General features: G+C 41.3%; 1 protein-coding gene across 1 annotated transcript; it reads left to right on the forward strand.

Moving 5' to 3' along the window:
• Positions 1-580: 580 nt before the first annotated feature.
• Positions 581-10,637, forward strand: MAL2 (mal, T cell differentiation protein 2). The gene is made up of 4 exons (XM_035556276.1): positions 581-715; positions 2,832-3,002; positions 7,995-8,153; positions 10,505-10,637. Exons 1-4 carry the CDS (start codon positions 581-583, stop codon positions 10,574-10,576), a joined length of 537 nt encoding a protein of 178 aa, XP_035412169.1. The 3' UTR covers positions 10,577-10,637.
• Positions 10,638-16,357: the final 5,720 nt, after the last annotated feature.

Below are 16,357 nucleotides of genomic sequence, written 5' to 3' on the forward strand. Positions count from 1 at the left end.
ATGGTTGAACGAAAAGCAGATGCACGTGATTGTTTTCAGCATTTTGAACAGGTAAACCAAATAGGCTCCTTAGGAAAAAAAAAAAAATGCAGCCTCCTAATTTCTAAGCCTCAAATATCTACAACCAGAAGGTAAATAACCACCTTCTGCAGATCGGCATGAGGAAACAGCCACGTAAACGCGGCTGGAACTGACTCAGGACTCCTGAACGGGCGGTTTTGCAATCCGGAGCAAACACCCAGCGCGGTGCCCTGCAAGCAGGAGGCCACCAGCCCGGCCTGAGAGGCTCCTGAGGAACCTGCTCCTGCTTTTCACGCCTCCTGTTGCGGGCTTTTGGCCGGGAGAAGAGTCCCGGGAGGGGACACCGGGGCAGCTCCTCCGGCCCCGGGGCGGGGTGGGGAAGGAGGGAGGCGGCCGGGGCGGTGCGTACGGGCTCGCCCGCACCTGCTCCCTCCTCCTCCTCCTCCTCTTCCTCCTCCTCTCCTTCCTCCTCCTCCTCCTCGCCCACCTGGCCGCGGCTCAGCCGTGTCCGCTCGGCGGCACCACCACCACCACCACCACCACCACCACCAGCAGCACCATGTTGCCCAGGGGAGCCTCGTCCATGCCGCCTCCTCCCAACCCCGCCGCCTACTTCCCGCCCCCCCGGGTCACTCTGCCCTCGGGGCTGGAGATCCTGCGCACCTACTCGGGAGCCTTCATCTTCCTGGAGATCGTGAGTTGTTTTTTTTTTGGGGGGGGGGGAACACCGTAGTCTTCCTCCCCTCGCCCCCCCCGCCCCGTCGCCCCTCACCTGCCATTTTGTGAGCGGGCTGAGGGCGGCGGGCTGTGGCAGCCGCCGGCAGGGAAGGAGGGAGGGAAGGAGGGAAGGGGAGGTATCGCTGCTCCTACCCCAGCCCAAAAAGGGGGAAAACGGCTCCGTGCCCCGGCGAAGGGCAGCAGGGACCGGGACCCCTCTCCCCGGCCCGCCCCACCTCGCCTCGGGCACCCCCGGTCTGTCCCGGCCATGTGGGGAGTTGACCCCCCAACCCCGTCCTGATGGGTGGCAGGGGGAGCTCAAGCTGCTGAGATCCCAAAAATCTCTCTGAAAAGTTACGCTGGTTGTGCTACAGGTCCTGTGCAAACTCCTGCAAGCGTGTTTAATTTGTGTGTGCGTAAGGCCGTGCTGATTTATGTGGGACTGAGGTCCTTCGAGCTCAGTCTCTGCGCAACTGTGGCACTAATTAGTGTGCATGGGGGGAGAAATCTTGGCAGAACTAATTTTATTAAGAGTTGTTTTTTTTTTTTAACTTGGCGTCCCAGTCCGTGTGTCTGTGAGCTAGGTGCCACCCTGCAAGCTGTACAACGGCACCTGAGGAAGGAGCTGAGCACCAACTCCTGGCGCTGAATCAGGGCCTGAGTCAGTGGGCACAAAAGGTTAAGTAGGTTGGCTAACCTGGCAGGCATTTGCCATGCGAGCTGGAGGGGACAGCTGTAGTATTGGGGAAATTGCACAACCCTGGATGCTGAGATTAGCAATCTCTGCAGTAGATTTTTTTTTTCTTCTCTTTTCCTTGTTTTTGTTTCTTTTTTTTTAAAGAATCCTACAAGATTCCACGTTCAAAATACTGAAAACATTTCATGTGTATCTGCTTTTTATTTAGCAGACGCTTTCTGCTATCCCTTCTGCTTCCTCACTGCCCATTGCTGTCTGGTCAATAAGTAACAGACTTGCACCTGCAGCCTTGTGAAACTAGAGAAAGCGGTTTGTCACACAGCAGCAAAAAAAAAGGAACCCTAAAGAACAACTTGAAGGCTAATACCGAAACCCTTGGGAGTTTTGAACTGAGACTACCAGTGTGTATTTACATGCATGCTGCAGCAACGTAACACGAGAGAGGACCCAACTAATTTTCTAACCAATTATAACTAATTTTATAGCAGGCAGCTTTTGAAAGGGATCGCTCTTCCAGCCTTGATTCTCAAGGAAGTTATCTGAATCTGAAAATGTAGCCTCTGACTTTGTAGTTTTAAATCTGTAGGATTTAAATAAGAAAGTAGTAGCTTGCTTTGAAATTAATTGTAGCTATCCAACAGCGGAAGTAAAAGCTCCATCAGTCCCTTATGGCACAGTATCCCCACTACTCATTCGCTCAGATCTGTATACTGAAAAAAAATTGGTGATGCTGTGTTCTTTCTCTGGTTACAATAACTTCTGGAAAATGTACATTTCTCTAGTTATTGCAACATAATTTATAACTCACCTTATTCTATAATCTAGTTTTCTCTTTCACTTTATTATTTATTGTGCACTTTTTCAGCATTTTATTACAAATACATTAATAAAGATGTGGTTTCATCTTCTTTATGTATCTCATCTGTTTAGGACTACCAAACTAAACAGTATGAGATTGAATCCAAATTTGATGTGCATCCTCATCAAGCTAACTTCAGTGTATGCGTGTATACGTTATATATATATATATATATGTATATATATATACACATAGTTGTGTATATATATATGTGTGTGTGTGTGGAATATTTTCACACTTCTTTCCCTATAAATGACAGTAAGAGTAACATTTTCAACAGCAACACAGAAATCACCTGAGTATGTAAATCCCATTGCCAAGACTGTTCTAAGAGGGGCTTCGTTTAACCTCCACTTAGTGCCTATCATTTCTCAGAACAACACTTGTACTCTTTGAGAACTTTTGAAGTGTTTCCTCTGTTTTCCTGAAAGTAGTCAGAGGGCTTGTTGATGTGTGATATGAAGTGCTAATTCTGAGTTAGAAGGGACTGAATGAAAGTTCTCTGTCAGTTCATCATCTGCATTCCTTTCCTTGCAGCTGTTTGGAACAATAGTCTGGATTTTGGTAGCATCTACAAAAGTTCCACTGCCGCTGCTGCAGGGATGGGTAATGTTCGTAGCGGTGACTGCGTGGTTCCTCTCCATCGTGTTCCTGTGTGTGTTCCTCTTCGGTTATGCAAATAGAATTGCCGTCAACTGGAACCAGACAGTAAGATTTTTTATTTATTTATATATATATTTAAAGGATTATGTTTATTTTATAAATCGAAAATGATTTTATGAGAAGTAGTTATCCTAAGTCTGATAACTAAGTAGTTATCTTAAGTCTGAGAAACAGGAAGTTTCTCAGAAAAGGAGCTCAAAACTGGAAGAGGACAGAGTAGGGCCACAAGGATGACTGGGGAAATACAAGACCTCTTTTATGATGAAAGCTGAAAGAACCTGCCTTTTGAAACAGATTGAAGCAGCGTACTTGTCCTCTATAAGCACATAAAAGGCCTTGAGCAGCAGGAAAAGAGCTAGTTTAATAAGTCATGACAACAAATTGGTTTAAATGGTCAGAAATAATTATGGACTTAGAAATTAGAAAATATTTTTGGACTACTAGAGAAGTGAGTAATGGGAGGTAAGAAGATGTATGTAATATTGTAAAGGAAATGATACGTATTTTGAACATGTTGTGTGATGTGGTTGTCTGAAATGGCACCAGACTAAAGCACCCAAGAAGTCTCCTTCACTTCCTAAGAAAGTCTTCAGCTGACTTGGGGGTCAGTTCCAGAACAGCATTGACAACTGGCTGTTAGATCTTAGGTAGTCAAAGTCAGCATAAGCCTCAGCAGCTTACCGTCTTCTTAGGATAAGTTTATCTTGCTTACGGGAAATCTGGGGAAACTACAGACCTCGTTATGTTCTCTTCAGCTTTTGTCCAGTGTGAAGACAAGACCTAATTCATGTTGTAATGGAGCATTGTGGCTTGTGCCAATAGTTTTCACAGACTGTACCTTCCTATTAAAAAAAAGGGAAGCTGTTGGTTCTGGTTTTTACCAGTAACGTGGATATATGAGGTTATTGACTGCTAATTTATGTACTCCTTTGTTGTCATAAACTGGTTTTTACTTTGAGGTTTTTAGTGCTCAAGTAGTTGAGCACAAGGTGGTATTACTCTCTCTAATAATGCTGGGAGTGAATAATAACAGGTGGCAAAACTGTCATCAGAGTGGGAATTATCAAAAATAAAAGTCTTCTGAAAGGATCAAAACTTCTGAAATATTAAAGCATATCTGTTTTTAACTGCTGATCACCTTTTCCTTCCTCCTGTGTGCCTTAGTTTTCTTACTGACACTTTTTTGATGATAGCTGTGTTTGTGTTCTTCACTATCAGTATATTTGTTTATCTGTTCAAGTTATTGACAGTCCTTTGAAACAAATGCTCTTTAAAGCAAAGTCATAGAGCTTTGTAAGTTTGATGCTCCAACAGCATCCAAGTCCATCAGTGGTAACAAACTGAATTCTATTAAAACAAACTGGGTTCTATTAAAGCAAATACATATACGTACGGTCTTAGCTTTCTAGCACAATACAGGCAGTAATTAAGCTAATAATGAGTTACAATTAGAGAGTGCTACAGGGATTTACGCTGTGACATCCTCACAAGCTATGACGCAACAAAACCCTTGAGCATGTGCATAACTGAAGTAAATTAATAGTGTCCTGGGTTTCATTGAAACTATTTGTCAATTTACAATCATTAATCCATTTAAGGGTTGCTGGGTAAGGGCAGAGTCTTTTATAGATTGAAAATGCTCATCTTAAAACAATCTTTTACCTTGCACATTGGCTGCCTGGTGTTGGTAGTGCTTGGTTGTACTATTAATTTTCTCCCCTTGTATTTGATAAATCAGTGAGAAACTTTCCATGTCAGGAAATGCTAGATGAGCTGTATAAAAGCCATGCCCGTGGGACTCTAACTTACTTCAAAAAGCTATCGTAACTAAGTCAATATCTTAAATAAATGCAGTGTGAATCCTTTTATCTCTGGCATGGTGGCATAAATCCAGCCTCTTCCAGTCTTCAACAGAAATAACAGTAGATGTATCATTTGACCACTATTGTTAGGTACACAAATGTTCTGTGACTTGTTGGCACTAAAGTCTTCAGTAGCACTTCACAAGGATTTTTACCTTCTGTTTCAAATAAATAATTACTAGAAATACTAAAACTGTTTTTTAATGTTACACAATACAGAGGTATACGTGTTCATTTTAGGTTGGCACGTATTTATATAAATACATGTTTTTGGTACTTCAGAAATTAAATTTGTAATAGAACTCAGACATTACAGGTCATAAAATTAGGAAAAATGGGAAGAGTCATGGCTTGTTTATGTGAGAGTACAGATGCATTCTTTATAGATTCATGAACAAATGTGGTTTCAGACTCTGGAAGGCTAAGTGTAAATATGAAAAATAGCTTGGGATTCTGACAGGCCTGCATTTATTAATGCCATATGACGTAAGTAGCTCCACTGAGCTCATACAGATATTTAAAAAATAAAATGCTGCTCAGTGAAAAGTTGGGAAAAAATATGGACCTTAATACATCCCTGTATTAGACCAGATGGTATGACAAATACATTTCTTTATGACCTGACTCACAACACACTTGTTTACAAAATTAGATGTGAACTAACATATCACGCAGATCTGGTACTGTTCTACATATCCTTTGTGTGAGGCTTCAATGATTATACAAGGGTTAAGGCAATGGAGAGTTAGGCACCATGCTAACAATTATTAAAAACAAAACTGACCACCTTCCCTAATAACATCTTGGCTTTTTCGGTCATAGAAACCCTAACCATATAAATGTGAAACCTTTCTGATGCTACACGGCTTCACTGTAGTTGCTGCCAGGAGAAGAAAATTAGAGGCTTCAGCAGGAGGATGGAGGAAATGAAAGAGTTTGTCTTGTGAAAATACCTCTCCTGCTTGCATTCAGCACCATCTTCCTCCTGGAGCTATTTGTGCTCCTTCCAGTATTTAGTAGCCCCAAAATACTGGATGTCCTTGATTATCTATGGATTTATGAGCACCGTTTGAGTTGCAACTCCGGTGCTATGAAATTTGTATGTCAGGTCATGGTGAGGTCTGGGGTTTGTCACGGAGGGAGCACGCACCTGCATGCAGTCTGTCTGTAGAAGTTGTAGGTCTGTCTGCCAGCTCAGTTGAGCAGGGGAAACCAAACCAGTAAGCTTCTGGTGGAGAGAAGTGCCTTCCCAATTGCAGCACAGCACTATAGGTTCTCCAGTGCTCCATCACTCTCACGTACAAGCAGCTGCCGGTCCCTCCATCTTTTTCTATGAGGTACAGATGTTAGGGGAGAGCAGGAGACTGAGAGAATGCGTCTCCTGTCCAAACCTTGATTTCTGGCAAGCCCAGGACATGACAGCCATCCAGCTAGGTTGTAAAGCCACTCTCAGCCCTCTTTTCTTCTCTTAGTTCCGTGGATGTCAGTGGCGTTTCCTGGTGGTGCTCCTAAAGAAGTAATAGTATAAAAAATAAATAAATGAATAAAGCAGCCAAGATAGAAGACGTGAAGTTGGGAATTACTGCAGCTGTTTTTGCCAAAACTTGTATTCTCAGTAATAAGCAGTCATTAAGAAAAGCAGTATTGTCTATGACCTAGCCTCAAATGATTCTTAATTAAGATAAAATTATTTCCTGGTCAAAGTGGAGTTGCAAAGTGTAAGTAGCTGCTTAGATCATAACTTGCCAAAACTGACTGGAGTGTGAGTGCTGGAGTAGCTATACCTGCTATCAAATATGAAACAACCAATTAATTTGGAAAAGAATTCTTTTAATAATAACAATAAAATAAAATCTAACACCTATGAAGAAACAATTCTCTAATCTGGGAAATGTTCTCTAAGCAGGGAAATGCAGAGCATTCCTGCCTCGCTGTCAGATAGCGACTAGCTAAGGGTAATGCACGATAAATTGTGTGTGTATGAATGCTGTCCGCCGTTGTGGTGAGTCACACGGGATGCTTCCTCCTGGGTTCTTACTCTTGGCATACTGGTAGTCCATTGCACTCACGTCAAGGACAAGTCCACAATGAATTTGTTTGTACTTGAGATAGACTGTGTATCATGGTTTTCATCAAAAAAGCATACCCATGCTTGTGCATAATATATAACATTATGCAGACCCGCATGTGTACGCACACACAGCAGGTGGTGTATGGACTCAGGAACTGAGTGCAGTGCACATACGTGCTTTGCAGACTCAACAACAGGGGGAGATGCTGGAAGAATACGTTAGATGTCTTCAAACTGTACTGGAACATGTCTTGGATTTTGCTGCATGGAACACTCTGAGGCACAAGCCACAGAAAGATTTAGGCACCAAACCTGCTTTTTTTGTGTACCCCAGTCATAGAATCCAGAAATGCTAGATCTCTGAACCTTGTCCTTCGCTAGTATTCACTACAGAACAGTGAATTGCCTAGAGAAGAGCAGGAGAGAGACATATATAAAGCAAATCCTAGCTCTTGTTAAGTCCCAGACATTTTATTCAGCAGGATCACAAAGTACCTCCACATTACTCTATTTTGTGTAGAGCCAAAACAGAGAGAGTTGAGGAGGTGCCTCAGTACTTGGACTTTGTACCACGAAGTAAACTTCAGCTGTGTCAAGGTTGGCATGTTTCTGGACACTTACAGAAGCAACATTTAAGCATGTAAAGGGAGCTTTTTGGAGTTGAGGTTGTAGCTGAGAAGGAATTCAGGGGACTGCGAGTTTGTACTGTCCTGCTTCAGTTGTGATAAAGTCAGCCTCTATGTCCCTTCTTTTTGATCTGAGCTTTATGAACGGAGAGTTCTGTAAGCTCCAATTGCTTTAAAGTGATCTAAAAGGTCAGCACACATGCATAAGATGAGCACGTGCCTCTTAATTTGAAAGAATATGGAGGCTGGGGAGAGGGAGGGTTGTCTTATTACTAATTATGTTAGGGAGTTGTTTGTAATTGCAAGCAATTGTGAAAACATGTACTGTTTAAGCTCTCAGATGGATTTAGCATTGCTCACGTACAGTTATTGTTATCAGTGCTTGTTTCAGGTTTCAGTGTTGGCTTTCACTTGCACTGAGACTAGAAGAACTAGGTGCATGTTGCAGCACAGACTCAATCTGTTCTTTGCTTTTCAGGACTTTCTTTTCCATGGGGCTACTTTTGTCTTTTATTTTGGAGCTTTTCTGCTGCAAGCAGCAACCACATCTCTGCATCACTTCCCCCGCAGATTCAATTCCACCACACACGAGAAGATTCTAGCTGATCATGAATATAACATAAGCATAGCAGCCTCGGTATGTATTTCATTAACTTGTATCTGGGGACAGAAGTCTGTTGTAAGTCCTTGTAGCCAACTGCTCAAAACGGGAGAAGTGATTGTCTTTGAAAGCAGCAAATATTTTCACAGTGGCATGCAAAAAATATCGCAGTAAGCTGTTACTCAAAGCTAACGTGATAGATGCTTGGAGGATACTTTTCACAATAGTATTTGAAATATATTATCACTACAGCTTGTAATTTTAGATGAGATATTTTGTAAAAGCAATGCTGGTTATTGGAATAGGAGAAAAAGATAAAAACTGAGCCTTCGTCAAAGCATCAGGTGTGAATTCTAAGCCTGCGCTCAGACTTGTAATTGCTTGGGATTTTTGGTACTGTTTAGGTAGTCCTGAACATACCATGGGGAAAGATCTTGGACTAGCTCCTTGTGCGGCTCTAGATATGCCTGACTTGAAAGAAATATACAAAAGTTAGCTGCAAGGGCCATGCTGTAACCTATGACAAGGGTTAGAGTGTTTTTATTGATAGCCTAATCTCAGACTTCCTTTTTGTCACTGCAATTGCATCATCGCTGAATCCCTGTATCTGGTGATGTGGGTGTGTATAGCTGAGTCAGGAAATACACCGGGCGTTAGCTTTCTCCCTGGCTGGACTCTTGAATGGCAAGTAGAGGTGTGGAACTGGACTAAAACTACTGAGCTTTTTTTCTCTTTTTAACCTCCAAGAGCATCTCACATACCTCAGGGAACTTGATGTATTTGTTAAGCTTCTAAAACGCTCTGTGGGTATCTGTTGTCTTCAGAACTGGATAACCACAAATTTTACACTGTAAACACCTTCAGCTTATCTTAGGATAAAAACAGATGAGCCTAAGGTGTAAAGTTTACATTCTCCCTGAAGGAAAATAAAGGAAAAACCTTTTGCTTCGGCAAGGGGTGGGGTGGGCATGTCAGTCTCTAAGTCCTAAGTGGCTTGCCATTACCCTCTTGCCAGTAACACACTCCAGCACATTTAATGGTACACAGACAGAATTGGTATCTCATAGCTGTGTCCAAACTGAGAGAGCACTTTCTATTAAATATCTCAAATTCTACACTTCCGTGTAGCTCTTCAGTCCTTGTTTTAGTATGTTCAGATCCTACTTAATAAAAGGTAAAATATTTTTCTTCAGTCAACTGTCATCTTCTTAGACAATAGAATACCGAGGACTCCAAGAAGCCCTTTACCACTTCCATACTATTTTTAAGAATAATTCAGTTCTTCATGACCCTCAAATCCCTGCCAAGATAGGGAGAAGGATATTCTTTTGTAACTCACCTCAGTAATTTTTAATTAAGATATGCTGGGAAATGGCAAATCAGATACTGTAGTCTTTAGTGTTTTGTTGTGTTTTTTATTTTTTTTCCAAAAAGTATCTAATTAGAAATTCAGGGCATACAGAGCAAAGAAAATTGTGACCCTTTGAAACACTTCATTAAAACAATCCTATGATCTACATGAGAAAAAAAAAAAAGAGATAAAGCCTTGTTGACATTTTGTCTTTTAAAATTACTTCTTAGATGCATATACTGCGATTAGAAATGTATCTGTTCCTTTTATGAGTGATGGTTCTAGGATGTAGCATCTCTTCAAAGCTTTGATTTATCACATTAACACTTGTATGGCAAGCAAGGTTGTTATCACATGATTGAATCTGTATGCTCTAGGAGAGTGACCATCATCAGCACTGGACAATATGAGAAACTACCTTTTTCAACAATTCAATGTCTAATTTTTTTCTTCTGTTTTAAATTATATAATTGAGTTTGCCACGGTATGGCCTTCAGTTTCTATCTGTTCAATTTAGTTCTTCAGCAGCAGCAGATTCCTGGCATTTCTTAGGAATCTCTTCTAGTGTCTGGTTATCTGGTTAAGGAGGCCAGATTTGAATCAATCTCTGTATTTCTGCAAGTAAAGAACTCTGCTCTTTAGAAGTTTGTCTCCTTAATTGTTTGCTGGTAAAGGCATGCACTTGGATGCCTTCTAATCAAACACTAAAAACTTCCAAAACTGAAATATAAGATGTAAGTACGCACAATTATTTTGTACCGTAATCTCTGAACATGTTCTGTTTAGATCCTAGTTCAAAATGTCTTCTGCAGCTAGCAACTAAGTTAAAAGCAGTAACATGGGTTTAAAACAGAGAAGTTCGTGAGTAAACTTCAGAGGATCCCAGACCTGTCTTTACCATAAGAATTTTGCAGGGGGGAGATACCTTTTGAATCATTTGTGTTGCTGTATTCTTTTGGAATAGAAAAAAAAATGTAGATCAATGTAATGTGTCGTTCACTTTTTTTTCTTTTCTTTTTTCCCCCTACTCCTCTAGATTTTTGCCTTTGCAACAGCTGTTTGTTATGGTTGCAGCACAGCCATGGCATTAAGGAGATGGAAGCTATAGCGGTTGAAGAGACGTTAACGCCTGAGTGTTCCACTTTAGATCAAATTAAATACTACTTGTCTGTTTTACTGTAATGTAATTCCGAAAAAGACTTTTTTTTTGCTTAAAATCTGTTTTCAAGTGCTGAAATGCAAATAACCCCTAATCAGGATTTCCTTAACAGAAGACGTGTTTCTATCTCTTCCTTTTTTAGTTTTAACTTTTGTTGGGGCCTAGAAACATTATTCACTGAATAGTATTATAGAGTTCAGGGATGAACAGATGTCATGAGCAGATAGCAGAATTTTAGTGCTAAACCAGAAGAGCAGGAAGAAAGCTGAAACTAAACAGACATGTTACCTGCACAGGCAGCTAAAAAGCTCCCCCCTTGTTAAGTCCTGGGACTGGGCTTTCAGTGCTTTGCAGCATTACAGTGCGCTCCACGCAGGTGGGCCTTGAGGCTCCTGGTGGAGTCATTGGTCCTGTGTGTGCTGCTCCTTGCATAATCAGAGCCCAAGCTGACTTTGCCGTAGCAGCTTAGTATAAATTATTAACTTTGTACAGAGGAAATATTTTAAATATCCACGCAGTGCAATCTTTTGATATTATTTTACAACCATATTCAGCTATGGTGATCTGGTCCTCTAAAGCTTATTGTGTTCTTTTGTAGATGGAAACTGTCTGGGACTGCCAGACAGTAGTTCATTAGTTTTAGGCATTTAGCTCAATCAGATCTATTTATACTGCAAAACAAACAGTGCATTTGTGTTGTGTGTATATAGGTGATATAATTTTGTTTAACAGGAATCTTTGCACTGTTTTACTTTGTTGAAGTACAGCTGTGGTTTTGTTACTTCAAGTGCTGCATTTGTTACTTATTATGTGAGTCAACTTCATTTGAATGGAATGTTACCAAATGGTGCATGTTGTCTGACCTCAATTCTTGCAGTGCGCTGTTTGTTACATCTTAAACCTGCGGTGTTGTAAAGGTGTTTTTATTTGGAGAGATGCCTATGTAACATCTTGCTGAAAGCAGTGGAATGCAAAGCAGTCCGCCCATGAGGGAGTTTGCTTTTGGCAGGAATGAAGTTTAATTGAGCCTCCTTTGAATACCCCAGTTGTATAATGACATGCAATATTATAAATACAAAGTTAACGAAACGATAGCGTTGCACTCTGTTCCTTAACACTCATCCTGTTTGGCAGATGGCAAACTTTTTTTTTTTTTTTATAATGCTAGTAAATATTTTTTTTTGCTCTTGTGAACAGTGCCAAATTGATAATGTGGGAACGTAAAGGTTCCCTGTCATTCAAGAACAACTTGCTCACTGCATCTTGCCAGTGCACCTTACAATTCTGCAGAGACCAGCGGTGGTTGGGTAAGGGAAGACAGGACTTCCCTCATTCCGGGCCTACTCATTCTCCGTGAGCCAGCAAGAGTATCTGCTCTGAAGGTTACTTTGCCAAACTTGTCAGGAACAAGGATCTCTGAGAGCCAGCCACCATCAGTGGAGCCTGTCAGTCCCTGCTGACCCAGGATAGAGATTTTTATCGGTGACACGGCAGTGAGCGGCCGCCCTTCCAACTACTGGGACTACGTCCTGAATTATTGCAATGGGATGGTTTTGTATATCTTTTCTGAAAATTTTATCTTCCAAAGATTTTATACTCTGCCTGATTTTTTTTTCTAATCCTCTACTTGCATTAAAACTTGTTTTGTGAATGTTTTATCTAGAGCCATATACTTTTAAAACACTTCATATTGTATAAAATACATTTACACTGGAGTATATGGATGAAAATGTTTAACGGACTTATGCTAAGCAGCATTAAAGTTACTTGATGTGTTTATGGCAGCAGTCTGGTTATTAATCCTGTTTGTAAAGTCTTGTTATTAGTTCTCTGTTTGGAAAGTATCAAAAAAACTACTTTGCAGCTCAGATGTGATGCTAGACGTACAAAATTAAGGCTAAGATTTCTTGAGAAGGCATGACTACATTGGTATTAGTTTTGTATAGTGGTTTGCCATGTGATACAGCATGAATGTCAGTGAGGAGAAGAGCAACATCAGCTACAACAACATCGTAAATGGATGCTGCGCTTTGGTGTGGTTACTCCATCACCCTGGGACCTAGACGTGCACGGCACACTGCAGACTGTGCACAGCTACAGCACCTGCAACCAACTGGGACGATGAGGGAAAGATCTTAACTTTTTGCTTATTTAAACCTATAGAGGATGAAACCCACACATGGTGTCAATTAAAAAGTTGTCCAAGGTTAGTTGGCCTTTGTACTTGGCCTCCGAGTTCAAACCTGAGGTATAAAGATGATGACTAGTGGGTGATGTTTAAATGTCTTACTCTACTTGTAGAAGCAACCCAGGTAGCAGAGTGCAGTTAGCATAGCATGGAAACTTTATTTGCACAGTGAGGAAAGGTGAAACTTTCCCTCTTAACTATCAAAGACAAACAAAGGGCAGTGAAGAGATAAAGGTAAAAACTCCAGTAATGAAAAGGTGGCTTTTGTAGCTGAAAAGTATTGAAAGGACAGAAACGTTTTGTTAGTATGTAAGGAGTTTTACTGGTCTTTGAGGAATATCTAAGGAAGGACACACCAGAAAAAGGAACAAGGAAGCCATCGCATTCCTTCTTTCTTTTTTTTTTTTTAAAAAAAAAAGCCAGTAATTAATTTTGTATTACTTTTTACAAAGACGGGTATGACGCACAAATGGTGTGTGCATGCTGGGATGTCTGTATGCAAATACTGATAGGGGATTAGCACGAACCTTGTGATGGTTATTACAGGTGATATATGCAAGCTGGTTCTAATAAGTCTCACTCTTTTCTCTTAAATTAAATGTACAAAAATGTCTCCAAGCGTATGAGTGATGACCTTGAAGAACACGATCCTAGACTTCTTCAAAGAATGGAAGGAGCCCGGGAAGAGAGAGGAATATAAACTGTCACAATGAATTTAAGGTGGATGGAATTAGACCACAGATACCAAAAAGTGTTTTTGTCAAATGTCTCTATATGATGTGAAGCTACGGTGCATGGATATCCAAGATACCATGCAGGTACCTACTCTTTTAGAATCAGAAAATACTACATAGTATTTTGGATACCAGTGTTCTGTAGCTGCTGCTAAATAAGCTCTCTATAAGGAGACTTCTCTTCAAAAGGTACAGGGAGAAACACTAGTTTGCTATTGCTTAAGAGAAAGGATGAGTTTTAGAAAGCTAAACTTTTGTTAGAACATACTCAGAAAATGATGCGCAGAAAGTGCTTCACCGAAGTGCTGACTCTATGTCTGTCTTCCTGAATATCTGGAAATGACCCAAGGTGACACAGCTCCTGCAGTGACTATTGATATGTACAGGATCAGGCTGTTAATGATTTCTCATGCCTGTGTATATTGGTTATAACTCATGAAATGAGTAAAGTTATGTTGCTGTAAAACACATCTGTAGAAAGAGAGAGGCAGAACCGGACAGAGATCATGCAAATCTGTTCCCTTCATAAAAAGTTAAAGAAAAAGCACTGAAAAATCAATAGGTTGGTGTCTTTTCCTCTTTAGCTTCCAAAACCATCTCACAGCACTGACTCCCACTGCACTTCCTCTAATCCTTGTATTTTTGCAATTGCTTTATAACTGTAAAAAATGTTGACGTTCCGGTCTGAATTTGAAAAAAAAAATGTTAAGAGAGGGTAAAACTCTTGGAGAACTAGTTTGCTCCTTTTTTATCTATATAGAGGGAAACTGGTCTCTGAATGCTGGTATCCTGATGCATTTCACAGTCCGTTGCTGGGCTGCCAGGGTTGTACAGAAAGGCTTCCTGGTTGTGTCTGAATATAATGGGGAACCACAAATTCTAAAATTGAAATGCAAACCTAACACTGGGCTTTTCAGCCTTACAAAACGGAAAATTGGAAAATGAGAACATGCTGTATGTTTTTCTGATCTGGATTTTGGACAATTGGTCATGACACCTTGGCCTTTGTGGAGACACAAGGAACACCATCAGAAGAAAAAAAAAAAACAAATTAGCAGTGGAAGTATTATATATATAGTTTTTATTATTATTATTATTATTATTTTAAGTGGAGTTCAGCATGACTGTTCACCCTTCCCCTGGTGGGTTAACTTGCTGTTGGTCCCTTATGGTGCTCATGTAAACCCCCTTCCAACCCGAGCAGCCCAGAACTTACTGCTGCTGTACCTGAGGAGCTCCTGGGAAGAGAAGTGCTGTTCTCCTGTCACAGATGGGAAGCTCAGAGAGGCTCATGTGCTGAAGGAGACCTGTGGTGGAGCAGAACCCGGTTGCCCAAGGCAAAGGTGGATTGAAATGTGGGCAGGAAGGCAGCGGTGCCGTGCAGCCTGTACGTGACAGTTCCCATTTCTGTCTCTGTCACGGTCGTATCAAGTCAGGCAATTAGTTACATGGGGTTAAAAGGTAGAACAACTGTGAAGGATTATGAGTCAAAGGGAGGCTTTATGTGCCAAATTGGCCATTCCTATATCAAATGGTAGTTTCTGGGTATTCTGACTTTTTTTAAGTTTTGATTATCCAGCTGTAAATACACAGAGTTCCTGTTTGAGATGTTGGTCTACCTCCTGCATCTTAGGAGAGGAAACAGATCCTCAGGAATCTGCAGGTTTCAGCTGCTTCCTTCTACATGACATGTTTGAGCCTTACAACCTTGGCGTTAGGAAAACTACCTGCATCCAGCCTGCCAGGGCACAGCTTTCAGGTCAGAAACCCGAGCTAAGTTTTGGTAACTAACTTGTCAAGCTGCCTTCCAAGGAAGCACAAGGATCAAGTCATCAGACTTGGACAGGTATGTTTTAACACTTTTGTTGCTGTGGGATTATTGCAAATATTTGTAAGGATTCTGGAGATTGTGGGCAATATATTCACACACATGCCCAGCAAACCCAGTGTCAGACCTGGCTCCAGAGAGGCTCTTGTGCAAGGAATGGGCCCTGTGGACCCATGCTTGATTGCAGCATTACTAGTAATCTTCAAGGAATTACTGGAGCTTTTAGTCTCATCCATACACATTTTCTAGTCTTCTCAGCAAAGTGTGGCCCATATCACCAGGCCAGTGCTGTGGAACGGCAAACAACAGATGAGAACAAGCCCAGAGGGGTTCCCTGCAGAGCAAAGGATCCTCCGCACTCCTCTGACTGCACAGCCAGGACCTCACACTGCCCCATTTCCCTGTACAAAGGTGCTGGGGCTTCAGGGTGATCTGATTACCTTGCTGCAGGTGTTTTAGGTTCAATAAGCTTTATGACACAAACCAATGAGGCAAAAAGTGTTTTCTTTTAACAAACACTTTGCTACCTCTTTTTTTTTTGTCCTTAAAAGGACTATAACCATTTTTTTTTTTTGCAATTAATTTTCAAGTGGAAAGCATACTGTAGCATAAACTAATAATGAAATTACTAATACCATAGGTCTTACTATTTCCAAATTGAAGGATCTGGAGGTATTTCTGATCTCCTGGGTTCAGTGAACACCCTACCTACATCACAGCTCTATGTGATAGTGTGACCTGAACAGGCATCCCCTCTTCTCCCTGCCTCTTGCCTGGTTTTGGAAACAAAGCCAGGCATGCAGACAAGCAGGGAGCTGCACCATGATCTGGACAAGCTGGACAACCCAGAAAGCAACGTGGTGTATTTGGACGTGATTCATGGTTAGGTAGATAGCACATGCACAGATAAACTTTGATGGTTCCACCAAGACAATGCAGAAGTTAGGGCAAATGGAGGAATTGTGTCGGAGGCCCACTGA

This window comes from Cygnus atratus, chromosome 2 (assembly GCF_013377495.2).
Source record: "Cygnus atratus isolate AKBS03 ecotype Queensland, Australia chromosome 2, CAtr_DNAZoo_HiC_assembly, whole genome shotgun sequence".
NCBI lineage: Eukaryota > Metazoa > Chordata > Aves > Anseriformes > Anatidae > Cygnus > Cygnus atratus.